Source organism: Lampetra planeri, chromosome 39, assembly GCF_965212315.1.
Source record: "Lampetra planeri chromosome 39, kcLamPlan1.2.h2, whole genome shotgun sequence".
NCBI lineage: Eukaryota > Metazoa > Chordata > Hyperoartia > Petromyzontiformes > Petromyzontidae > Lampetra > Lampetra planeri.
The window spans coordinates 1,416,842-1,443,436 of NC_136145.1; the positions used below are offsets into that span (position 1 = coordinate 1,416,842).

The 26,595-nt window shown below is 52.5% G+C and overlaps 2 protein-coding genes across 2 annotated transcripts in view; both read left to right on the forward strand.

Annotated features, from left to right (window-relative positions):
* The window catches only part of LOC144731461 (semaphorin-4D-like), a 35,229-nt gene extending 29,457 nt beyond the window's left edge, over positions 1–5,772 (forward strand). Inside the window, exon 15 of the mRNA XM_078612515.1 lies at positions 250–5,772. Within this exon, the coding sequence (XP_078468641.1) occupies positions 250–689 (440 nt within the window). The 3' untranslated portion in view covers positions 690–5,772. The remainder of the gene's footprint in view (positions 1–249) is intronic.
* Positions 5,773–16,942: 11,170 nt separating this feature from the next.
* Positions 16,943–26,595, forward strand: part of LOC144731462 (uncharacterized) — a 47,538-nt gene continuing 37,885 nt past the window's right edge. The window contains exons 1-2 of the mRNA XM_078612516.1: positions 16,943–17,057; positions 18,730–18,894. The gene's annotated coding sequence lies outside the window, so the exon portion shown is untranslated. The remainder of the gene's footprint in view (positions 17,058–18,729; positions 18,895–26,595) is intronic.

Here is a 26,595-nt window from a genome sequence, read left to right on the forward strand (position 1 = left end):
ATTTGTGACCAGGTCGCTTTTGAAAAAAGAGTTAATACCTCAGTGCGCTTTTCCTGGTCAGATAAAAAGTTCGTTTCGTTTAATTTGTGCATTTTTTAAAAAGTAATTTGTTTACCTTTCCTAAACGTTGCACTCCTATCGTGTTTTTCTATTGTTTGCTGTTATAACGTTCTGACCCGCACCAACTGGACATCTGTATAGCTCATCGGATTCCTCCAGCCGAGACAAACATTCCGACTTCCTCCCCAGTGCCGAAGATGGGCCGGAGCATGGTGGCCTCAGGAGCAAGCGGCGACGTCGCGAACGCCGCCGCCGACGACGACGACGACGGCCGCCGGCAGCCGCTGTCGAAGCGGCCCGCGTCGGGCCCGCTGCTGATCGCGCTGGGCGCGCTGGTGGCCGTGTCGCTGTGCGTCCTGGCGCTGCTCGCCTGCTGGTGCTGCCTGCGCCCCGGCGGCATGGCGCGCCGCCTGGGCAAGGGCGTGAGCCACGAGCCGCTGGACCAGCAGCCGCGCGGCAAGGGCGAGGGCGCGGCGACGAACGGGCACGCCGGCGTCATCGCCGCCGCCGCCACCGGCGACTCCTCCGCGTCCTCCTCCGAGCGCGCCGCGAACGGCGCCACCGTCGTGGAGAGCGCCAACGGCGTGACGCGCGTCGCTCCGCTGGCGGGGGAGGAGGAGCTACTCTAGACGTCGCTCTCGCGCAGAGTTTTTTTTTTAAATCTCCGAAGGGTTTTAATTTATTTATTCCCCCCTCTTCTCCGCTTGGGAGAGTGGCAGACCTTCTTCGCGGACGGGTGACAACGGCAGTGAATTGCACCGCCGAGCCCGTCGCGGCGTTAAAGGTAAAAGTGTGGCCCTGCGATTTGATGTCTCACGTGTCCCCCCCCCCCTATCCCCCCCCCCCTCCCCCCGACTGGTGGAAGTGCCTCCTCACACTCTCTGAAGGAGCTCTGAGAAAGCGCCTCCAGGGGACCCTTCGTCTGCTAGTCCACACTGGCCCAACGTCTCCTGGAGGAGCAGGAGACGTGAGTGCACACACTTCATACCCCACCGCACGCGGCCTGCCGGGCGACTCACTGCCAGGTGCCCATTCATACCGGCGAGTGGACAGAGACGGTGGCGGTGAGGGGGCAGGGAGGAAGGGTCGGGTTGATGAAGTTGCCTCGTTGCTTCAACTGGCGCGCCGTGAGATGCCGAGTGCGGTGCCCGGAGCGTGACACCGCAGCAGCAGCAGCAGCGCAGCATGGAAGGGTCTGCGCGACATTGGGCTGCGGCTCGAGGCACCGCGAATGGAGGGAAGATGTGTGGATTATAACAACTTGGGAGGAAAGTGCTCAGGGAAAGTGTTCGATTTTTTTGTTTTCACCACCAATCAGCCGGTGTGGTTGACCCGATGCCTTCACTTTCAAGAAAATGCTTCGGGTCTGTGCGTGCGCATCACTGTCCCCCCCCCCCCCCCCAAACCCAATGACTTGAAAATCCGTCGAGGACGGATAACGAAGAGGATCACCCACGTGACATCGACGACCATGAGGACGATGACGACGATAACGACGATGATTTTCACCACAAGTCCCAACATGGTCCGTCCCTCCTAGCGCACCGCACGATGCTCCCCTGCGCTCCACATGCCTGCATCGATGCCGACCAATTTGTGATCTATCGCCAAGTCCACATCTACCGGACACGCGTTCTGCACCAGCAGCGCTAGCAGGCAGCACATTCCGCACCAGGGCCCCGCGTCCTGCAGCGCTTCCTACTGCCCAGACATCAAATCAAAACTTAAAAACTTCGCTTGCCACTGAAGTCGGTGCATCTTCAAGGCTACGTTGCTCGCCGAACCTGCAGCGCAATGCAGACGAGCAAGCACCCATCGGCACGCCCCGTGTGGGAAGGCATTGGGGACACGGGCTCCGTGTCCGGAAGCCTCCCGTGGCACCAGCTCGAGTGGTGCGCTCACGTCTTGATAGTCGTGTGGCAGCCGCCCCCTCCCTTCGGCCTGGTGGCTCCTACTGCTGCACCGTTTGGCCCTGCTCTGTCCGGAGCTGTCTCCATTTCTCTCCAGCCATCTCCTTCTGGACGCTGCTCGCTTGCTGCCTTTTTCTCCTGCTGTCACCTGCTGTCACCTGCTGTTCACTCTTATCTGATGTGCCCTGCTTGTCCCGCCATATCCTTTTGCCCTTTGCTGTTCCGTTCCCGACCTGCTGCACCCTGCCATCCCGTCATTAACTGCACTGCTGTACCATGCTGCACCCCTGCCATCCCGTCATTAACTGCATTGCTGTGCCATGCTGCACCCTGCCATCCCGTCATTAACTGCACTGCTGTACCATGCTGCACCCCTGCCATCCCGTCATTGATTGCACTGCTGTACCATGCTGCACCCTGCCATCCCGTCATTAACTGCACTGCTGTGCCATGCTGCACCCCTGTCATCCCTCGCTGTCTCCAACTCTCTCCTGCTGTCCTTTGCTGTAACCTGCACTAATCCCTGCCGTCCCTGGCTTCCTGGTGCTGCACTGCTGTTCGCCCCTTGCTGTTCCCTCTTGGGCCCCATGTAAACAGGGTATTCCTGGCCACCCAGTACGGCGCTGTCTCATCTGTCATTGATGCTTCTGTCTGATATTCTTGAGCCGGGGTGTATGTTTTGCACCACTTGGCGGGGGTGGTGGGGTATTTATCTCGCGACATGTCACGTAATGTATTTCGATGTTCGTTTAACTGTATTTATTTATAATTCGCTCAAAACGTTTCATTTCGGTGCCTTAGTTTGGGCTTCCCCCCACTTCTCCGAGCCCCCTTTTTGGGACCACCTCTCCGCACATTCACCGCCGGTCGGCGGGGGTCGCCACGGCGAAGTGACCATCCGGCGATCGAAGCCGACCGCCGCGCGTCCCCCGGACACCGCGCGGCGAGAGACCAAACAAAGACACTTTGGGTAGCGGCGAAGTCGCCGAATGATTCGGTCGCGGCCGGCGGCGCGCCACCACGACCTCGCAGACTTCTGCGAGCGCTCGCGCGCGCCTGCGGAGTGTTGATCGTGAACCTCGACTGTGAACGATGCCGCCACCCGTAACTGTGACGCTCCCGCGTAAGTTTTCTCGCTCGCTCCCGACGAGCTTCCCCGTCGCGACGTTTCGCTCCACGCGTCGGGATCTCCTTCAGGAGAGATTCAGTTCCCGAAGAAGCCCCCGGCACGTGGAGCGAAACGTCGGGCTTTAGGCCGAAGCGTTCGCGCGGTCACGAGCGGAACAGCGCATCGGAGAGCGACGCAGCCGCCGCCTGACAGAAGCCTCCCAATCGTTCGTGCACGAGTTGCAGATCCGCGCCGGCGATGTGCAGATGCTGCAGGCTCGAGCCCTTCGCCGTGGCTTTCCCCGCGTGGGGGAGGAATCGGCTGGGCGGCTAAGTCACTCGAAGAGATTCACCTGGAGTCGGTGTCCTTTCGCTGAACCCGGGAGGCGATCGCACGCCGTGACGGGGTCAGGGGTCGGGGCAGCCCACGGGCGCGCTTTTGGCACCAAGCCGGCGACGTTTCGCTCCGCCGCCTTTGTTGACGAACCCCAAAATTCTTCTTTGTCTCTTGAAACTGAGCTCCGGAAAACGAATAGTCGCGAGGTGTCATTTCAACTCGACTGGCTACGCAATGCCAATGACGTCACGGCACCGCTAATGAATTATATCTCTGTGACAGCGGGCAATGCAGTTTAGTCATAATAACACGTCCCATAATCACACTTCCCATAATAACACTACCCATAATAACACTTCCCACACAGATAATTCTGGGGGGTGGAGGGGGAATTCTAAAGCTGTGATGTCACGCCTGGCCTTGGGGGAGTGGGCACAATTATCAAGGCCAACTCGGTCACACGGACGAGAGGAGGAGGAGGCACCAGATATTTGTGAACATGGGGGAACTTTGTCGCTGTTTACACAATTTTTACACACGCGTCATACGGCATGCGAATATAACGAGCTTCACACGTCGGATGTCGCGGCAAGTTATTATGAATCGCGAGTTATTTTTATGGAGCTACGGCCACGTAATTAGCCCAATTATTTGTGGTGTAACCTTCAACCGCTGGACACAGCGAAAACAAATATAAAAAAATTGTCGCGCTGCGTACAAAGCGTCTCAACCACCGCAACTCTCACTATCAAATGTAGCAGCGATGGAATGTGCAACGTTTAGCCTTGGAACTGCGTCAAGCCATCCTCAGCAAGTGAGAGTCACTGCGTCACCTGGCCTGGCTTTTTAAATAAGTGATCATGACCTCACGGGAATAACCCCGATTTCAACTGGATATGAACCATTACAAATGAATTAAATCAAATTTCATCCTAATTTATCCAGACCGACGATTAACATTATACGCATTTTTGCTCATTATAACTACTCACGAATATACTGTACTCGTAGCCTGTAGCAGAGTTTAGCTATATTGGTCGGTGCGGATTTGTGAAGGAGGCGATCATACAAGCGGGAGCATAGACATAGAGTGCAACCAAAAAATTGGCTGCGTCGCCCCCTTGCTGTTCACCACGCCACCTCGCTCGTTGTTTGCGCACGGCGGTCACTCCCGCACGAGCAGTCCCCAGCCTCGAGCCCTGCTTAGCTTGCGAAAATCCGATGGGGCCGGGGCACATTCCGGGCGATTCGGGTCACGTGGTAGGGGTCGGCACTCTGTGTGCCTCCATGCGGACCGCTTCGTGACGCCGTGCGACTCACGCACGCGCACGCACGCGCACACGCACGCACGCGCACAAGCACGCACACGCACGCACGCACACGCACGCACACGCACGCACGCGCACACGCACGCGCACGAACGCGCACACGCACGCGCACACGCACGCACGCGCATTGCGGCTCTTGGGCGATTGAGTACTGCACCGAATTCGAAGGAAAAAAACGGTCTCTCCTTGTTATGTTGGTTGTCGAGCCCCACCGGTCTTAGGTCACGTGGGGACTCGAGATTGAGGGAGGGGGGGATGGAAGTCCACGCCTGAACAGGGGTGCAAAATGGTACGAATAGTCGGGAATTGGCATCGGCTTCGCGTGTCCGTCTGTTGTGTTGGGCCACGTTTCGCGGTTGGTCACGTACGGTGTGAAAGAAGTTCACCATACATACAACATACAACATACAAACATGCAACATACACACGCTCATTGGTTGCATTTCCTGGCCTGTGCACCGAGCTCTCAAGAGGTCGGTGCGGATTGGCCCCACTCGCCAACTTCCACTGCATGATACAGAAATGAAAACGTGTCACCGTGTCTATGCATGCTTGCCCACCGTGTGTAACGCAAGTCAGGCCGCATTCCCCGATGTCACGCCGCTCATTCGATGATGTACATACTCGATGGGAGTTGTGTGTTGGTCGACCGCAAGCTACACGGACGTTTGCGGTGCACTCCGACTGCAGAGGACATCGTGAAAGCTGGACTTGTTTTTCGTATGTAAAAAAAGGTTATCGTTCAGCGTCATGAATTAATTTGCTGCCTTTTTTGTTCTCAAATCCAACGACCTCGAGTACCGTGGAGCGAGAAGCCCGTTACGCGCGAGCGCTCGCTCGTGGGCGCGTGTCGTGGTGTCCTCTTGTGGCTCAGACACGGAATGGAAGTGGGGTTGGTGTGGTTTTTGCGTGCGGTTGTGCTGGTGGTGGTAGTGTTGCCGGTTGTGCGCTGTCGTATGTGGTTGTGAAAGTAGATCTCCTGGTTGTTGTTGCTGTTGTTCATCTGCATTAAACATTCACGACGTTTGGAGTCGGCTCAAGGTTGCGTTTCCCACCTCCTCCCGAGTCACAGGAAGCTTGCGCCTAACAGCTTCACTATCCACGACGAAGGTTATTTAGGGTTAGATCGCGGACGTATAAATGTGTCGTTAACCCACCGCCACCACCACCGCGTGACACAGACAATTGGTTCCAATTAGTTCCGACTTCCCCACATCGGTGTGTTGGAAAGTAAATGATTGGCACGTTTTGCTTACGTGACAAATCTTACTAATTGGCTGCGTCGGGTGGTGGCGGGTGTTACGACGCATTTATATATTTACGCGATCTTGACCGTGAATAATATTGCCACGTGTGAAACAGCTTCCTTATCCAGCAGCACGATGGGCGTGGGCCACCCGATGGGGCAAATGAGACGGGGCGATGCCCATGCACCAATTTCCAGCCACCCCACCCGCTCCACTTGCAGTTACGCCGCCTTCGCCCTTGATATCCACGCCACATGTCCTACTTTAGAAAAGCCAACGAACTTGACATTTTGGGTTGACTCCCCCCCCGGGTCAGAAGTCACACGCGCAGGCGCAGAACACATCGCTGGATTGACAACAGATGCGAGCATTGGCCACAGAACGAGAGAGGAAGTCGGCGACCCAGACACAGAAGGCTGCCAACTCACACGCACAGAGGCAACAAAGATCCACCCTAGAGCCATCGTCAGACTTGGGGCAAGTGGTTCAGCAAGCACCGATTAAGGGATGGCACAGCGGGGCAACACCACGCATTTGTCTCCCCAGTGCTGATATTTTACACACCACACCAGGTACTCATTTAAGGCTGAGTCGACCTAGGGGAGGCCCAGGACCGGTTCAGATATTCGTCACCGATGTTGTTGGAACAGAGGACACACTATCCAGATATACTCACGAACCTGTGGCCACAGAACAATGTACGTTGAACTTCTTTCGCACCGTACGTAGCCAACGGTGCTAATCGGAGTTGCGAGGGAAGGACAACAACTCCTCTGTATGGACAACGCGCACAACCCAAGTGGCGTACGAGACACGAAGCGGGGGGACAAGGCCGTGGGGAGGCAGGCAAGGGGGCAGCGCGCAAGGTACAGGAGCTCCCTCTCGAGGCACGGCCGCTTATGTGCAGCGAGCTGGGCTCGGAGACGCCCCGGGGACGAGTGGGAGAGGCGGGTGTCGTAGGGAAGAGGCTGCGGCCTCCCCACGCCACTCTGGCAGCCCCTGTTGCTCGGGACATGCGCACCCCACGATCAACACATTTTTTTTTAAACCAGGTAAGATCTACTTGAGCCGTACAACTCTTAAATTTCGATTTGAAGCTTTCGTGACTGCAGGGATTCATCTTCTTGGTTCTTTCGGTAAAGTCACGTAGAAGGAAAATAATAAAATAATAAAAAAAAACACATAAAAAATATAAATGTAATTATTTTATTATGCTTTATTTTCATTATTTTATTATTTTCCTTCTACGTGACTTTACCGAAAGAACCAAAAAGACGTATAACTCTTTTTGAGAAGCGAACCCTGGCCACAAATGACAGCTCGACGAAGTGGGCTTATCATCACGTGGACATTTCTAGCAGCCAAATTCTGTGAAACGCACGTTGATTCTATCCACACGACCAGCAGCAGGGTCAGGATCGAACCCACAACCTCCTGTATACCAGGCGAAGTAGTTAACATCTTAGCCACCAAGACACCGCGACCCTCTCATAGATCACCGCACCTCATGCTAACATCTATTGCTTTTCTCGGCACCCCCGTCTCCAGTTCCTCTCGGATGGGGGGGGGGAGCAGTAGAGCAGTTGTGTGGGGGGAGCACCGTAGCAGCCATCTACCACGAAAGGAGAGAGAACGTTTGGCGGTTTTGGGCTGTATGGCATTTCGATGAGTTTTCGGGCTGTGACCGCGTGTTGTTCGCGACGTCGTCCGACGTTTCACTCCACGGGCGCGACGGAATAACGCATCTGCCAAAAATGCAATTGTTCAGGAAGGAGCTCGCTCCCGGCACCACACGGCGAAACGTCGGACACGGGGCCGAGCGAGACACGGCGCTACCCAAAGTCGCCAATTGAGAGCGCGTGCCTCACTGGTTGAGCGCGAGTCTCCACAATCTGTGGTGCTGTGGACAAATTCAGTGGAGAATCAGATCAGCGGAATTGCGGTCTTACCGTCGGCTATCATCGACGGAGTTTTTCGGACGGCACAGAGAACAGATGTGGGCTTCCTTCAGGAGCTGCATCTGCAAGGATCCTTGGAGCTGTTGGCCATTACGTGGCCAATCAATTACGCACGCATCGTACACATATTATTTTGGTAAGTGATGGCGTACTTCCAAGAGAACAGCCAAACTTACCACTTCATAATCATCATTAGCCATTGCCAATCCACTGCTGGACGAGGGCCTCCTCAAGCTATTGCCATCGCTTAGGGGCCTGGGTTTGTAACGAAAGTCCCACCGCACGCGTTGCAAATTGCAAAAAAAAGCACTCGCATCGTACGGTCTGGTATATTTTTGTTGTTTACAAATGATCCACCAACGCCCGCAACGGATTACTGCATTCGAAAACATAACACTTTTTTACTCATGGCACACCACGGGGGAGGGGAAAAGCAGCCAAGGATTGAATGTGTGGAAAGGGAACGGAAAGGGGAAGTGAGATAAGGGCAGACTGAGCAGCAGAAGTCTTCACGATAAAGAGGGCGCCCCCACTCGAGATGAGCAGCAACGAAGAGAGATGTTGCCGAGGGGGAGAAGGAACGACCGCGGCCACGATGTTGGGGATGAGAGCGTGACGATGGGACGGGAGGGAAGAGAGGGAGACAGAGAAGGAAGGAGCGAGCAGGAATCGAGCAGCGCTGAGCAGCGTCTGCAGAGGGGGGGGGGTGGGGGAGGGTGGCAGCCACATGAGTCACGTGAGAGGCGTACGCACGCTGAACAAAGACTTGGGGCGCGTGGGTAGCATTTAGGATAATCCAGCAGCATCCCGCCTTGTGCGATGATATGCGGTGGCAATCGTACGACTTCTTATTCCTACTCGCGCGACGTAGTTCTGTTGACTCAATCGCGTTATATCCAAAAACACCAATCGGCATTGTAGGAGAACAGACTGAGTATGATTGTTTTAGTTGCGATCGAAATCCCCATGAAATTCCTTCATTATTAAGATTCCCCCTCCAACTTTTTGATTCTGTGTCTACCGTGCAGCAGGGTTCCACCTTGCTCTCTCAACGAAATCTGTAAATGATGAGGATATACATCAGGGACAGCGTCATGGTGCAGGTTGTAAAACCGTACGTTTCAAACCGCACTCAATACCGGAGTGTGAAAGAGCATCTGAATGGGACCCAGAGAGTTGCCCAGAGTAGAAGTAATACAAAAGGTTGCACGTGGAATGAGACAACCGGACGATAATGCAGGCGGTGGTGAGAAGGAAACTGGCACTACTTGGACACATTGTACATGTAGGATGGACAACAACAGGAGCATTTAACAGCGTGTTGTTGTTGTTGTTGTTCGGGAAAATGGAAGGAACTGGAAAGAGAGGAAGACCTCACAGAGAATGGCTTGACGACGAGATCGTAAGTGGTTAGTGCCAGAAAGACGTGGCCACTACTTGAGCAATGTTGGCACAAGACAGAGAGAAAAGTGGAAACAAAATTACGGAATGTGCAGTGGACACCTTCAGGCTATCTGCCCATATCATGATGATGATGATGAAAGAGCACACAGCCTTTGTGCATTATGTAAAAACCATCAGCAGTTCCTCGATATTTGCACTGTGCGCCTTTTGTCTTTGGTCACCACAACATCATATTAAAGCAAATGTGACCGACTGACGCCAGTCGTTGCCTTTCACTGCATCACCGCTGCAGTCAGTCGGTCACAGTGGCTCGAATCTATTTTTAAAGGACCACAATGCACTTCTTCAGGAAGTGCTGCCGGTTCTTGCACAACGCACAGGCGCTGGGTGCGTTTTACACATTTCTGTTGTTTGAATCTTTCCATTTGTGATTGTACCAAAGTCCACGTTGCTGCTTTCATGCTCCAATTCCTTTTTATGACATCTTGAAACTTATTTGCTTTGTTTTTACGTTGTCTTCTCCAATTTATAGTCGCATTAGTCTCACAATGAGGTGTCCATCTCCTTACATAACGTGCTCTGTGTTGCTCCGGGCAGCTCCGTCCGCTGCCCTTCGACCTCTCGCCGCCCACTTTGAGCGCTCGGTCCGTCGCCCCACGCGAGCTATTTCATTTCGTGAAGCGGTGATGTGCGCGCCTATTAATCCCTTCCCCTCTCCTGGACTTTAAATCTGTTGCTTAGAATCGGTCATAATTCTCCGGTCTCACAAAGTGCGTTCTGGGATGTTATCGACCTTCGTGGACTCGTTTCTTTGTTGTGATCGCTTTTTGTTGTTGTTTGTGCTTTTTTGTTTTGGTGCCCATTTCTTCATTTGTTTATTAATTTGTTAGATTTTGCTTGATAGTAGTAGGGTTTTCCTTTCCTCCGGAGTAGCTGTACATGTGCTTTGGTCCTTACATATAATGAATGTACAATATTGTGGGATGGTTGTACATGTTATGTATATTGTTTATTGTTAAATTTGAATCACAGTTCCTATGGTCACTGTTACATTGTTTTTATAGCTTTCTTTAGGTGATTTCGAAAACGTTTTGGTTAAGCCATGTTTGTTTGTTGAAGTATGGAGTTAGCCTGATGACTTTAATTTAAATTGTCTTATGGTTGTTATTGTTTGACTTGCATCCCACTGGGATTTTTGCACACAGCGTTGATATACGGTGCTTTTTTCTGGAAGATTTTGCTGTTTTTTCCTGGATGTTTCTGTTGCGCGTCGTCACTTTAAGATGTTTTCTGTTCATGGTTTTGTTTGTTGCGGTTGCACCCGCGTCAAGAGCCGCATGGCTCACAGGGCTATACCTAATACATGAAACTGAAATAAATAACTGAAAGCTTTTCGCATGAATGACGCTATTTCAATTCAAGGTATTACGACTATCAGTCTACGTTAATACTCGTGTTTCTTGCCGGCAGACACCTTTGCCCTCTCGTCGGCAGTGCCCACGTGCAGAGCCGGCTCGGTCATCACTTCCCGTGCCGAATTCGCCGGGGAAAGTGACGTCTGTGACTCCGCGAGCTTCCCCTCTGAGAATCTATCTCGGATACAATTTCTCCGCTTGTGGCAATGCACACCCCAAAGTGTGCGGCCTCCATTTCTTTCTCGAGGGGTGTTCATTGCCTTCACGTCGCCACTGGCTGCGAATCCCCCAAATAGGCGATTGCGCTCTTCTCTCGGTCCTCACCCCCATTTGGCAAATTTACCGATCACGCTTCTCCTCTCTGCTCCTTCCACCCACCGTTGCATCGCGGGCTCCCAAGTCGTCACGCTGCGGGCTGGTTTATGCTCCCGTTGAAAAGTCGATTTAACTTCTTCCTACGTTTGATCTACTCTTACATGCGCGTCGATCTGTTGTTGGTGTCGTTGTTTAGTCATGCATTAAAAAATACATTTGAAAATGAAACAAGGATTTATAGAATTACAGACCCATTAGCTAGCCCGCTGTTGCGCGGATATAAATTTCTCACGGAAATGGGAGGAAACAAATACAGATAATATAGAGGCCAACCTAAAACTAAACTATAAACTATTTTGATTTAAAGATTTCGTGACTGCAGGGATTCATATTCTTGGTTCTTTCGGTAAAGTCACGTAGAAGGGAGATACTAAAATGATATAAATATAAAACAATAAAAATTCTCACGACGTTTCGACTGCAACACAAGCAATCATCATCAGGTGTGAAATCTACAGCAAGAAAATTTGAAATTTGATGTGTTTAGTGAAGAGCCTCGAGATGCGATGGCGTTTAGAGGCTACCTAAAATGTGTATCTAATTGTACAACGGGAAAAAATTGTCGTGAAAACGCAACAGAAAACGTGTACATGGCGATTATGGATGATGCACAGGGTTCAGCATGACAATAAAAAGACGAATTCAATAAGGCCGTCGCCACCGCCACCACCGCCACCACCGTGCGCTCTACAATCGTTTGGCCTGGGCCTCGTCGCACGGACTCGTGGCGTGGGGGGGGGGGTGCCCGTAGCGGAGGAGGAGGCTGCGAGAGCGCCCGTGCTTCTCTCCGCGTTACTGTATTTCTTTTGGCATTTTTGTCTGTACGCATCCATCTCTCGGAAAGGGCATATCAGCCCGATGTGTCTTTTCATCTTTTGTAGTGAGCTCTTCCCCACCCCACCCACCCAACCCCCGTCACCACCACCCCCCCTCCTCCCCCCCGTACTTCTCTTTACAAAAAAAACCTTTTTGTCTCTCGCACTGCAGCGTCTCGCTTGGGCGTGTGCACACACACAAACATAGACCCCCCCCACCGGTATAGCCTCATCACATTGTTAGGGCCAGTGCTGTTAGCGAGCACCTATTAAGGCTGGCACGGGCACACGAGCGGGCGGTGCGGAAAGCTCCGTGCCTGACCGCCTTTGTCTCCCCAATGATGATGCTTGCACAATGCAACCCAGTACGCAATCGTGGCAGACTGGACCCATAACAGTCCGCAATAACGAATGTAAATTTTTACTTAGGTAATCGTGTTAAGGCTGAGTCGACCTAGGGGAGGGCCCAGGGTTGGTCTTCATATCACTTCGCCATTGATGTTCGCTGTGGCCAGAAATGGACATCAGGTCGCCGGGTGGGTAGCGGAGTGCGCTAACCACTGTGCCACCACTCCACATGCCCTCAAGTACGCACACCGATGCCTACCGCATAGGGCCAAGACAAATGTGCCAAAGAAAATCCAGCAAGCTACACGCACGCACGCAGGTGAAAGACAAAGATCCCCCGTACAGCCTTAACAGACTGTAGAAACAAGTGTTGTCAGCGAGCACTTATGAAGGCACACGAGTGGCCAGCACCGCACCCGGCCGCCTTTGTCTCCCCAGTGGCGATATTTACACACCGTACTCATTTGAAGCCGAGTCGATCAAGGGGAAGAGGCCCGTGACTGGTTAAGACAATCGTCACCGGTGTTGGCCGTGAGCGGGAATAGAACTCGGGTCGCCGGGTTCGTAGCGCAGCGTAGCGCTAACCGCCGCACTGCCTCTCCCCACGCAGGTGCAAACAAAGACAAAGGCCCCCCGTATAGCCTTAACAGACTGTAGGGGAAAGTGCTGTTAGCGAGCACCTATAAAGGCGGCACGGCACACGAGGGGGTGGGTGGCCAACACCACGCCCGGCCGCCTTTGTCTCCCTAGCGGCGATGTTTACACATCGCACCGGGTACTCATTTGAGGCTGAGTCGACCTAGGGGAGGCCAGGACCGGTTTAGATAATCGTCACCGGTGTTCGCCGTGAGCGGGAATCGAACCCGGGTCGCCAGTTTCTTAGCGCAGCGTAGCGCTAACCGCTTCACCACCGCTCCCCATAATGAGACCGCGCGCGCGCGCCTGCTGCACGGACTCCCATCTCAGCAATGTGCGTGTTGGGCTGCAGGGGGCAACGCAGCGACACCCGTTGTGGACAACAGCCACACGCCACGGTACACTTTGTCCAGCAAATGCTGAGATGGTTGGCGTTGGCGCAGAATGCATAGAGGAGGCTGCGTTGCTCTTCACACGTGTTGCGTGTTGTTTGAGGCTCATGAGATTGTTGTGCCAAGCAGATTAATGGTGGGTGTTTTTTCTTTAACTCTGGCTGAGAATATCATTGTTAGTGACATATTGATGGGAGGGACCCTGTATGTGTGTGCGTGTGTGTGCGCGCGCGTGTGTGTGCACGTCTGTGTGTGCGTGTGTGTGCACGTGCGTGTGTGTGCGCGCGCGCGTGTATGTGTGCGTGAGTGTGTGTGCGCGCGCGTGTGTGCGTGTGTGTGTGTGCGTGTGTGTGCGCGTGTGTGTGTGCGTGCGTGTGTGCGTGCGTGTGTGCGCCCATGCGCCTGTACACTCATGGAGTGAAAAGCCACTTGCTGGTTTTATTCATGATTTCCCGGCCATATCCAAACGCATCGAAAACGTCGTCCGAAATCGTGCCACTGCCCTGCCTTAACCTTTTCCACCACGTCGAGGAATCGACGTGAAGCCACGCGGGGGCAGTGCGGTGTCTGCGCACATCACGCTCACCATCCTAATTGAGGGTACACGCGTGGGATGTGCACGATAACGGAAGACTTAACACACACGCACACACACGGCGAGCAAAAATGATCTCGGCGAGCAGAAACCGGTTCAGATAATCGTCACTGGTATTGGCTTGAGTGGGAGTCGAACTCGAGGGTGCCGGGTTCGGAGCGCATCGCGCTGTTAACCGCTACAACTACCGCTGCCCCACACACACAGACGAGACCGGCGATCTTTGCCAATCTTCGCTTTGTCTTTCAAACCCCCCATGCTCAAAATGTGCACTCGCAAGAAATGCCACCGGGCAGAGTTCATCGACTCCCAAGCAGAGATGGGGCACACAAACACGCGCGACCTCTCGGGGCACAAAGTGGCCACGTCTCACAGCCTCAGTGCCCTCAGCACTACGAGGCCACACGTGAAGGCGCCGCTCGCGAAACGTGATTCCCTCATTCGGTCGACGGCAAAGGAAGCGCTCATTTTTTTTAAACGTCCGCTTTAAATTTATTTATTTTTTTCGTTTGCGGTGAAATGGACAAAAGAAGCTGGGGACCGGTCCGTGCTACGGTTTGTTGTTTAGCAGCCACGGAGGTGACTTCTCTTCTCTCCTTTCATCACCGTCAATCTCATCACATCCCCCCCCCCGCCCCTCCCCCCTTGTCATTCGCCTATTTATTATTTGATTCACTGTTTATGATTATCCTTCACGAAGACGCAGACAAAAGCCTCCTGCATCCACGAATAACACCGTCCAAAACCTTTTTGCGCAGCGTCCCCTTTCCATTGTCGGGGTCACCACTCGACTCTCTCCGTCTCGCTCGCACTCTCTCCTGCCCCGCGACACGAGATGATGCGATGGTTGTGCACCCTGCGTGTCGTCCGCCCCGATAATGATAACACGACAGCGCGGAGAATACTGCGCACATGCAGATGACGCCTCGTCGTGCCAATGGGCGACGGGATGCGCGCAATCTCAAAGCGGCCACGACGCGACCCTGAGGCCAAGGAAACGGTCCCAACGACGTCGTGCGATCGACATCGCATTTCAGTTCCGATTGGAACGGGCGAGTTTTTCTTCTGATGATGATGATGATTATTCCTGAGTCACGATCAATCCACCTCTGGATGACGAAGGCCTCCTGCACAGGCCACCGCGGTGTAACCGCCCACTGAGAACCTGCACGCGAGCAGAGTTCGTTGCTCCGTCTCCCCGGAGGATGTCCTCCCGGGCGTGTCTCCCGTTCCCTGGCGCCCACTGCCGTCAATGTTCCTGACCATCGCCCCGTTTTTGAGCGACGCGTCCCGCCCGTACCCACTTTTATTAACGATTTGAAGGGCGTCACGAACTTGCGAGTGTTCACCAATCCGCGCCTTCCTCTGTCTGTCTGAATGTGGACTGCCAGGACGCGTCGCTCCAAGCGTCTCTGGCCGTGTTTCTGAACCGTAAAGAACTGCATTGTCACCGTTTAATTGTTTTAATTTGAGGTCCTTAATACAGGGAATACGCCCGCAAGGACGCCCATCGCAGAGATGGAGCGATTAAACATTCTCATGTGCAGACACTGGATGGATTGTCGTATCGTGGAACCGCGAGGGATGACGACGACTTTGGGAAAGCCTTTGTCCAGCAGTGGATAGATCACGGCTGCTGATACCGACTATTGTGATCAGCGAGCTCCACGATTGAGCGTTGCACTCATGGTTTGCTAGATGCCAATGCTGCTGACTGGCATCCACTCATAATAAACAATCATCATAATTCACTCATATCCCACAAAGCGCTCCTCACAACAAAGCGATGATGAACGTGATTACATTTAGAGTGCGGGTTAGGGGTTTATTAAACATGTGCATTCTGAACAATACCAAGGTTGAATTAACTATAATTAGGAATATTCAAGCGGCTGACATTTGAAACTCTCTTTATTGGCATGAGCCTTTTACCGTGGTAAAGAGGGGAATTTAACTTTCTTCCTCTTGGGGAGGACAGAGACAAGTATGTGCTCATCAGTGAGGACTGCGATCTTCTGGATTCCTCATAGAACAACGGTGCCTTGTCCGAAGCGCAAAACTTCGTTCCACATCAGTGATGTAATTAACGGTGTCCACCTCAAAACGTAGAATGGTCAGCACACTGGACTTGCAATCCAGAGGTCGCTAGTTTGAGATATCTCGCAGCGCGGCAGTCACAACTAAGCGTGACGACCGCCGCGCTTTGTGTTTAGTTTTGCCGTCATTCCCCCCGCACCTCCGATGAGCATGGTTGGCTACGTAGTGTGCAAAATAAGTTTAACAGACATGCATAACAATGTTGGACAAAGTTCTTGAATCAGCTGGTGCCTCTGTGCTCCTCGGAGTTGGTCGACCGGCAGGTCGCGTGTGGTGGGGTAAAGTGTGGTTTCCTCCCACCTCTTCCAACACATCTGGTCATCGTGGAAGAGTAGGCCAAACACCCTCTTATTAAAGGGAGCTCTCTCAAGCTCCCTCTAATGAAGGCTCTTGCATGAACAAGCGATTGCAAGTGCTGTTTCCCTTTTACAAAACATAACAGCTGTGATTATGAACTTCAAAGAAACAATTTCCATTTCAAAAACACATTATGAGCATTTATATGTACATATGTTGAACTTCTTTCACACCACCATACTTAGCCAACCTTGCTAATTAGAGGTGCGGGGGAAGGACAACAAACTAAACGCAAAAATAATCAGAAGCAGCAGCAGCAGCAGCTGTTTTTGTCACGCCATGGTTAAGGGCCCACTCGTTTGCCAGCGCTAGATGATGGTGCAAAAAAATCCTGAAGCCGGCACCGGGGTGATGAGTCAATGTCTGGTCAGGAGATGTCACTCCCTGCCCGGTGCCTTTGAAAGCCGGGCCCAGCCCACACCTCCACGAAAAGGGCACGCGGCTTAAAGCGCGCAGCGTAAAGGTTAATTTTCCACAAATGCACGACGGGGAGAGAGGGCTCACTTTTATCGCAGACGTGCCAATCCGAGTGCCAGACACTCCACGCCGGAGTGCTGCGATTCCCCCTCCCTCGTGGAGCGAACGCTCCGCTCTCTCGCTCCGTCGCCGGAGACGGCAGCGTGGAGCCGGGGGCCGCGCACCGCGGAGGAGGAGGAGGGGCGAAGCGAAGCGCCGGGTAAGAGCGAGGACCGTCTGCCCGCGCCGCTCCGCGGCGGCGTCGGGAGCGCTTCGGAGCGCGTGGATGGCGCTGCTTGCGAGGTGCGCGCGCGAGCTCGGGCTGCAGGTGCTGCTGTGCCCCCCCCCCCCCCTTTGTGCGTGTGCCCTAGCGATGTCCATTCACTCGTGCGTGTGCACAAGTGATGTCCATTCACTCGTGCGTGTGCACAAGTGCCGTCTCATCTCTGCAGTGGGGGGGGGGGGGGCGGGTACGATGGACAGTCGTACGGAACTTGGAAACACTCTCGATGTCTGTAGCAACTACGGCGTGCAGAAGAGGCTTTAGTTTTTTTAAGACTTCCATGAAATCTATTCATTTTTTATCAACTGCCACTTGGCGCTCGTGTTTAATGGTGGGAATTAAACTCAGTTCCGAATTGAGGAGCGGTTGCGCAGCGGTGAGCTCAATGCATGGTGAGGCCGGTTCGTCTGGGTTCGATTCCCAGCCGCGGCTATTATCAGCGGCGAGCTGTTTCTGAACCGGTCCCGGGGTCTCCACCCCGCTCTTTCTTTTCACCGACCCGAACTGACCAGCGCGGTGAAGTATGGTCACACGACCGCGATATGATCGACTCGGCATGGGGAAGCTGCACAATTTATCATTAGAACATTTCACGGCCGCACACAAGATAATGAACACATTTACGCGTATTGAAAGCGAGCGCTCATTCCTGCCGACTGCCGCTGCCGAATTTCCCCAACATTTGGTTTGAAACAGATGTTGCTAACAAACAACAACAACAACAACAACAAAAATCATCGCTAAATGACCAAAACATTTTTCTTTTCAGAGAACGAGCAACGGTGTTAAATTTTCAGCAATTAGCAGCAAAAATAAATAAAAATAACGAGCTGGATCGCAAACGGTCGCGGTTTCCGATCCTGTTACCGCTTGCGTTCGTCTTTTGGTATCGGGTTTCTCATCTCTCTCTCTTTACCCCCCCCCTCTCCTTTTAAATTATCGCGCTAATCTCGGAGGAACGATCTCGCAGGGGAGAGAAAGAACAACAGTGTCTCGAAGGCGCAGAGGACGGGCGGGCGGCGGCGTGAGCCGTACGAGCATTTCGAAAAGTCAAACGGGTCCATAAATATTTCAGCCAGCTGTCAGGAGTGCGTGGGATGTTTTTCTTCTTCTTCTCAGAAACGATTGTTGCTTGTTGCCTGCAACTCACCGTGCCCCAGATAACGTGTTTACACCGCTGATGATCCTGTGTGGGAGCAACGGCGAACATTTGACCGTTTTCACGTGTGGATTTGACATCCGGGCCAAGAGCTTTAGGAGACGCAGAGTGTATGCAAGCCGTGTTTCTGGGGAGTGCGTCTCAGTGATCAGTTGCTCACTCGATGCTCCGGTGTTTGCAGCTGTCCACCACATTCACACTCATCAAACACCACTCCGTTCGTTTGCAAGCACCTAGCGATTTCTTTCTGGGGAAACTTCCCGAACCCCCCCCCCCCCTCCGCGTTGATGGGTTTAATAATCGCGCGTCGCTCCACAGCACTTGCCCCGCCGACTTCTCCCCATCGTGAAACGCGCCACGCGCACTCGCGCACCGCACTCGATATTAAAGCGAATAAAAACTACTCCCATTATTTTTTTTGTTCAAAAAGTTCCATTCGCACACACACAGAGAGAAAACAAAAGGAGCGTTTCAAGGGGAGCGCTTGCGAGATCGGTATCGCCTGCCACCCGTCTCATCGATTTCGACGCGAGGGTTCCCCGGGAGTGGACTGCCCTGCGTGCGCCGATAACGATCCGGGCGATTCTGGAGTTCACAGCGCTGCGGGTCTCCCAGGTAGGGCCGCTCGAGAGAGCCGCAGCACGCCTGGAACACCACCACCTCCTCCTCTTCATCCTCCTCCAACTCTTCCTGCCCTTCCTTGCACTTCTCATCAGCCTTCGCTTCGGGTGAGAAATCCAGGCGATCGCCGGGTCCCAGGTTTGAGCCGCCCGGGTCTCCAGCGTGACTCAAGACCCGCTGTCTCGTTTTTGTTTGCCTGTTTGTGATCGCGACAATCGTAGGCCTGTCACAGATCCTGTGACGAACCTTCAGGGAGTGTTCTCGTACTCCGGTCGGCCCAGGTGTGGGGAGCAAAGCCGCCACGAGGAGAGGTGGGAGGGCGGCACCTGTAGGAGCGGGGGACGGAGCGCGCTGCCGTCCCACTCGTGGGTGTCGGTTGTGACTCCTCGTGCGTTACACACAGACACGCAGACGCGCAGTACACACAGTGCACGCAGTACACACAGACACGCAGACGCGTAGTGCACACAGTACACGCAGTACACACAGCCACGCAGTACACTCTGTTCTCCTATAATGCGGTAGTTGCGTTCCTGAAGAACACCACGTTATGGACAAATCGCGTTATACTAAATAATATATAGCACCGAGAAGAATCCAGCAGCATCCCCGCCTTGTGCGTTGCTTCACCGAGGCAGCCACACCACCGCCTATTCCCAGTAGTTCTGTTCGCTCCATCGCGTTCTATATCCAACTTCGCATCTGCGTCATAAAAAAGAACGCGTTCCCAAATTCGCTCATCGCGTTGTATCCGATTCGCGTCACGAAAACAAGACCGCGCGTCTTCCGTGTGCGAGCGTGCAGGTCGCGTACTTTCTCGAGCACAATTCGGGCGGCATTTTGAACCGACGCGACCTTTAATCGCGTTCCGGCGGCACGGCGGGGAAGTGGAGTAGACGGCGCGCTAACGGGTGGTTTCCACCCCAGACCCTGTCTGGTGGTCGACTCAGTCCTTCTGCATTACTCCGGGGGGGGATGGGGGTTGACAAACGAAGTGACGCTTTGTGGGGTAATCAGCAGTGGCTGTTGCCCCCCATGGGAAAATTCACTCACCCCGACCATAACAATGTGGAATTTACACTTCAGATTGAGGGTTTGTAAAGCAGAGTTGAGCAATGGGTCATGATCAATTGGGGAAAAAAACGACGTGCGGCTGACAGTAAATCGTGGCATCCACGCATGAGCACGACTGCGTGATGGCCATACACGTGAAGGGTGAGGGCGTTCCCACAAATCACGTGGATGAATAGATGTTTGTCAGCAACTTCGTTTCCATTTAAAACCCCACGTGAATTAAAAACCCACGTGCGTTTTTAATTCGTTCCAGTTCATAGCAATCAATGATGTTATAGGTGCCAAAATTTGGGATTGAAAGACAGGAGCGGTGGTGCAGCGGTTAGCGCACTGCGCTATGAACCCTGTGACCTGAGCCAGCCACAACTAACATCAGCGGCGAGCGACATCCAAAGCGGTGCTGCCCTTGCGCGTTCACCAACCCGCACTGACCAGCATGGTCATATTTGGTGAATAAAAACCCACGGTGCGTGTGGGAGGCCTTCAACCAAGCAGTGGATTGGGAATTGCTGTAATTTTTACTCAAATCACAGCCACTTTAAGCGGCGTGAGAGCGGCTCAGTGTCCAAACTTGTGGTGTTTTTACTTCCAGTATTTGGGGCCAATTCAAATTTCACAATATTTTGACGACTGATAATTCAGCCTGTTTTAGATTTGGAACCTTGGCCAGGGGTTAAAGTGGCATTTCAACACATTACAGAATTCCTGCAGCGCGTGTGTAGATATACGCGTGCGAATATGCGTGTGTGGACACATCCCGTTGAAATATTTCCCAAAATTTCAATAACCGTGCTCTGGTGGGCGACTCGAGCGCTCATTCAACGCATCTCCGTAATTCTACCCACGTTCCATATCGCTTGCAATCTCCTTTTTATTCTCTGCTCTAAATTGAGAAAGGGGGGGTATGAAAAGATAAGCCAAAGGAGGACAGGAGTGATTGAAAAGTGAGATAAACTGCAGGAATAAATGAAAGAATTATACAGTGCGGCGAACAGGATAAAGCACAGTCAAATTATACGACAAACGGGAAACTCAATACGATAATTGTAAAACGTGTGAAAAAAGTGAAAGAGAGGAATAAACAAAACCTTTAGTTTGTTTTATCCGTGTGCAAAATATTTCAGGAGCATTCTCTCCAGATAATTAAACTAAACATTTTTTTTTTATTTTACCTGGTAAGGCCCACTGAGTTATAGCGCTCATTTTCAGAAGCGGTCTGACCACTAACGATAGCTTCACTAAGTGCCTTATCAAGTGGAAATTTAGAAGAGCCAAACACACTATAAACGCATGTTGATTCTAAACGTAGAGGGATAGACCCGGAGACAAATCTGAGCGATCACAGGGAGAGAGAGAGAAACAAGCGGATTCCAAATATACAGCAGGCGTCAGGGTAGGGATCGAACACATGAAACCCACGACCTCCTGTTTACCAGGCGAGGTAGTTAACATCTTGCCACCGCCGCAACTAATTGATGATCCCTCAATTGAGCTCTGACCAACAACACATTAGGTGTTCCCTCTGCAGCCGATGCAAAACACATCTAGGGCTTTTCCAGCCCAGGCAAATTCATTTTTAATTAGATTTAATTTTGAGCCGGCATTTTCAATTGCTTTTGCCCGCAATTTGTTGCGCACGTTATAGCCCCGACACCTTTTTTGGCAAAACAGCACAGGCGTTAAGATGTTCAAGCACCCAATAGGCACCTATTTGCAAGGCATCAAGTTCTTGATTTCACCGTGTTGATACTGCCACGTAAAAACGGTCCCCGCAGATGTGTTATAGCCATCACCGTTAACGGTAAAGGGGATCGGCCCAAGGCCACGTGCGTTGACGAGGACCTCGACCACCGATTGGAGGATCCCCTCCGGCCCGATCACCGCACGGGCCTGGGTTGGGGGAGGACGCTGAGGAGCCAAAGGGTCACGCTGTGCAGGGTCGGGCACAAGTCACGACGCGAGCCCACGCTCGCCACGATTTCCGATGGACGAAAATAAAGAAGCTGAAGATGCGGACTCCTTCACTTGCCTTTTTCTTCACGTAAAAAAAAACCGAGGTCTTCCCCCCCCCCCTTCCGCATCCCATGAGCCGCACGGCCTTTTTGGGAGTGCGTACATTTCAAAGCAATGCTGCTGAAATTACGCATTCCCAGAAGGCCGTGAGGTTAACCGGATGCGTTAATTTATTTAAAAGATACTCGTTCGGTGGAGGGACCGAGGTGTGAAGGAGGCGATTTGTCCGCTTATTTATGTTGGTACTTGTATTCTCCAGGACGACGCTCGCGATTGTTTTGCCAGGAGGGAGGCGTATCCTCCGCTTTGAATCATAGCTCGGAGTGTTGGATCCATCCATGTCGAGCCGACGTGACGCGACCCTTGAAATCCTGGTTCCGCGTCCACGCTTTGATTGTTGAAAATACAGAAATATTTACCAGAAATGTACCTCCTGCGTCAGCAGTTCTCCTGGTGTGTTTGTCTCACCTGATGACGGTTGTTTGTGTTGCGATCGAAACGTCGTGATCTATAAATTTTCGATCTACGTGACTTTAGCGAAAGAACCAAAGAGTATGGAAATATTTACGTTCGAAAATGTATTCTTTCACTCAGAGAACTGTCGACATCAGTCCATTGTTGTAGATTACACGCGAGACACCAGAATATGAGGGTCATGATATGCCCATGTTGCATTGAGGCTACTGGGGGGTGAACAAAACTGTACAATCAATCCAATGCTGGACAAGGTCCTTGACACAATATCAGCGATGGAGGTCGTTGGACTATACTTCACCATGCTGGTCAGTGCAGGTTGGAGGGGTGGGGGCTCAACGCCGCTACAGACGTCACTCGCCGCTGATGTCACATCGGAGGGGAGTCAAACAGCTCGATGGCCACGTTGCGCAGGACGCTAACCACTGTGCCATCATTCTTCCCGTTTGATTAACAATAACACCCGATTCATGTTTCATTCCAGTCACAATCTTAGTCTCTTTGACAACAACCCGTGGAATTGTAGTCAGGGTTTCGTCTGTGGATTTGAGTTAGTCAAAGCCTCATCGACTCAAACAGTCAGAAATAAAATTTTCTCTAAGTTTAGGGGAATGTAATCCTCCCCTCCCTGCCCATACATCTCTAAGTCAGCTCAAACTTGCCGTAAACCACGTGACTTCACTGTGGCCACTCCCAAACCGACCCCCTTCACTCTCTCTGCCGCTAGATGTTAGAACAGACGCTGCTCCGTGCAGCTCATTTCTGCCCGTTCATTCTCTCTCTCTCTCCATCATCCCTCCACTCTCAGCATCACCCTCTGGTCCCCGACATCTTAGCGCGGTCATTCCTTCTCCCCTACTCCCAGTCCTGCCCGGCGCTCCTCCTCCTCCTCCTGTCTTCCTGCTGCTCATCTTGAGCCGTGCCCTCCTCGATGTCTGCCTTGGGCACTTCCGTAAGCGGCCTCCCTTCCCTTTGCGGGTCATCTTGCCCCACTGTCATCTTGCCCCACTGTCATCTTGCCCCACTGTCATCTTGCCCCACTGTCATCTTGCCCCACTGTCAACTTTCCCCAGCCTTCCCTTCGAGGAACAATAAACAACCACCCGCGACTTTGCGCAGTTAGGTCTCTGTCCATCGCGTTCACTCGCACCCTCCCCGCTCCGCCCTGCTCACACCAACACGCGCCCACGACCTACCCCACTTGACTTCTCCAGTGCTCTCGGGGCATTGCCTAGGCAATTAAACCCGACGGCAACTTGGCCAATCGCGAAGGGTGGGCAAAAGCAACTCTGACTCCCGTTCCCTCACCTGTGCCTGTACCTGTGCTCGTACTCACGCCTCTCTCGGCCCTCTCACCGCGAGGAAGCAGAACCCTCCCGTGCTGCGCACAGGAAGCGGCTCTTCTCTAGACCCACGTAGTCGATCCTCTACTCCCCTTCCCCCGTGGAGTGACACGGGTGAAAATGTTTACAGACAAAAACACACCACACACACCACACACACTCCACACACACTCCACACACACACACACCACGCACACACACCACACACACACACACCACGCACACACACCACGCCACACACACACCACACACACACCACAAAACACACACACACCACACACACACCACACACACACACCACACACACACACCACACACACACACCACACCACACACACACACCACATCACACACACACACCACACACACACCACACCACACACACACCACACCACACACACACCCCACACACACACCACACACACACACCACACACACACACCACACACACACACCACACACACACACACCACACACACACACCACACACACACACCACACCACACACACACACCACACACACACACCACATCACACACACACACCACACACACACCACACCACACACACACCACACAGACACCACACACACACCCCACACACACCACACACACACACCACACACACACCACGCACATTCAGTTGCCGTGTTTGGTCTTCCTCGAGCTTTCACAGCAGTCCTCAAAAAATATGTACCGAATTATCTCAGTGCGCGTCTTCATAGTGTCATATCGTTATAACGGGTCGTGCTCTGGTCTCGGGCGCGCAGTCGTGATTGTCACGCCGCGTGATCTTCATCCACTCGGTTCATCGTTGACTGAGACGTTGAAAAAACAATTATTCGGGAAAACATTCCATCGATAAAAACGTAGTGTCGCTCAGGTCCCTGTCCCGGGCTCGAACCCACCTCCAGCTCAGAGGTGAGAAGGAGCCCTTTGCAGTCACCCCTGGGGCAACGAGGTTTTTACAAAACAAGCCCCGGGGCCGACAGGGCAAGTGTAACGACTCACTGTGGGGGGGGGGGGGCAGGAGGGGCGGTGTGGGGACGGAGGGGGGGTGCGTCGGGCGGGGGGTAGAAGGAAGTTTCACAAGGGAGGAAGCAAGAGGTCGAAGGGGAAGGTGAAAAATGAAAAAGAGAGAGAGGAAGGAAGGGAGAGTTTTTTTTTCCTTCTTATTTTTTTGGGAGGAAGGAGGATTGCGAGGCTGTTGTTTTTGCGCGCAACTGGGTAGCAAGCAGAACACTTAACGCCTCTTCATGCGACCTGGACCAGAGCCACGAAAGGACGAATATTAACAACAATGATCGGAGCCACACGCGGAACGTGAAGCAAGATTAAAAAACATAAAAAAAATTAAACAACGACGTGGGGCTCCTCGCTAGCACGACGTTGGACAACAAAACGCCAACACCTCCGCTCCGGCTGGACACTTCACGCTCAGGATGCTCCACGCGATGCAGAATCGTCGGTCACGTGACCCACGAGCGAAGCCCCAGCTGATTGGTTGTCACCGCCTGCCACTTGTCAAGGGGCAATTAAATAAATTAAATTAACAAATTCATCGCACGCATGATTATCCGTGGTTGTTATTGTTGTGGTTGTTATTGTTGTGGTTGTTATTGTTGTGGTTGTTATTGTTGTGGTTGTTATTGTTGTGGTTGTTATTGTTGTGGTTGTTATTGTTGTGGTTGTTATTGTTGTGGTTGTTATTGTTGTGGTTGTTATTGTTGTGGTTGTTATTGTTGTGGTTGTTATTGTTGTGGTTGTTATTGTTGTGGTTGTTATTGTTGTGGTTGTTATTAGGGGTGGAAACATTTATTGACTGGCCCCACTCGTGCCCACCGGTGCTTCGGTGACTTTTCAGGATTTAACACAACCGTCTCGAGATTCAATTTGTGGTTTTATGCCGTGGTTAACGTCACACTTGGAGTGGCTGCAGCAGGTCAAATGGACCCATTTCACACCGCACGGATCTGCTGGCTGCAGCCTTGCAATACGATAATGAATTTATCTCATGATGAGAGGGCAAATCATCATCATCACGATCCATGGGCGGATAAGCCTGTAGAGGTGTCCACTGCATTCTTCGTCATTTGTTTCCACTTTCCTCTGTCTCGTGCCAATATGCTCAGGTGGTGCCACGTCTTTCTGGCACTAGCCTTGTTTGTCCTCGTCAAGCCATTCTCTGTTAGCTCTTCCGTTCTTTCCAGTTCCTAACTTACAAGTAGTGCAATAAAATAGGAAGTTTTTTTTCTTCAAGACAACTCTTGCAAATGTTTACCAAGGAAGGGTATCCTGCTTGCCCCCTTATTTTCTGGGTGCCAAGATCGTGAATTTGCATCTGGGCTGTGAGAAAAGGGAAAAAACTGCCCTCCAAATTCATAACGAAAATACAAAAAAAACCAGACGAGCCACTCCTCTTGAACCCCAGACGATGCTCAGTGCCGGAGCAAAAGGGATGAGCACTTGGGGGGGGGGGGGGTGAGGGCGACGCCGCAAGCTCCATCACTTAGTCCACCGCTCGGCCCGGGATGGTAGTCAGGGCCGTCGTCCGCGTTCCCAACAGCTTCTGCTCCTCCTTCCAAATGTCCATCTCTAGACTCAACAATTTATTTTTATTTGACCAGGAAAGGCTCACTGAGCTGTATAGATCTTTTTCGGAAGCGACCTCGCCGCAAGTGATAGCTCAACAAAGTGGCTTATCGCGTGGAAATGTACAGCAAATACTCTAAACGCGTGATGTTCATTCTAAATGTGGAGGGACACTCCGGAGGACCTGGAGACAAATCCAC